We start from the raw sequence: 311 nt of genomic DNA, 5'->3' as shown, positions 1-311 counted from the left end.
TCCACCAATCAACAACTAGGTCACTCACCTGATTGGACACATCTGAATGGTCCTTGCGAGTCATGTCTTCACCAATAGCAGACTTCATCAGACGGGATAGAGAGGGGAGCACGTTGATTGGAGGATAGATCTGTCGGTTGTGCAACTGTCGGTCGACGTAGATTTGACCCTCGGTAATGTACCCGGTCAAATCGGGGATAGGATGGGTGATATCTGCAGGGAGAAGATGGAATTAAAATAAATAAATGCAGTTTCTTTGTGTTATTATGTCACAACTTTGGTGCTCACTGCAGCATTGTAGGATTTTCCCA

At 45.3% G+C, this 311-nt stretch overlaps 1 protein-coding gene across 1 annotated transcript in view; it reads right to left on the bottom strand.

The window, feature by feature from the left end:
* The window catches only part of LOC103514744 (V-type proton ATPase subunit B), a gene marked incomplete at its 5' end in the record, with an annotated part of 11,500 nt that extends 11,280 nt beyond the window's left edge, over window positions 1-220 (bottom strand). Inside the window, one exon of the mRNA XM_026827634.1 lies at window positions 29-220. Within this exon, the coding sequence (XP_026683435.1) occupies window positions 29-220 (192 nt within the window). The remainder of the gene's footprint in view (window positions 1-28) is intronic.
* Between the last annotated feature and the right edge of the window lie 91 nt (window positions 221-311).

Source organism: Diaphorina citri, unplaced genomic scaffold (assembly GCF_000475195.1).
Source record: "Diaphorina citri unplaced genomic scaffold, Diaci psyllid genome assembly version 1.1 scaffold1217, whole genome shotgun sequence".
Classification (NCBI taxonomy): Eukaryota; Metazoa; Arthropoda; class Insecta; order Hemiptera; family Psyllidae; genus Diaphorina; species Diaphorina citri.
Note: the sequence above shows the minus strand (reverse complement) of the source record. Positions and strands in the feature narration are given on the sequence as shown.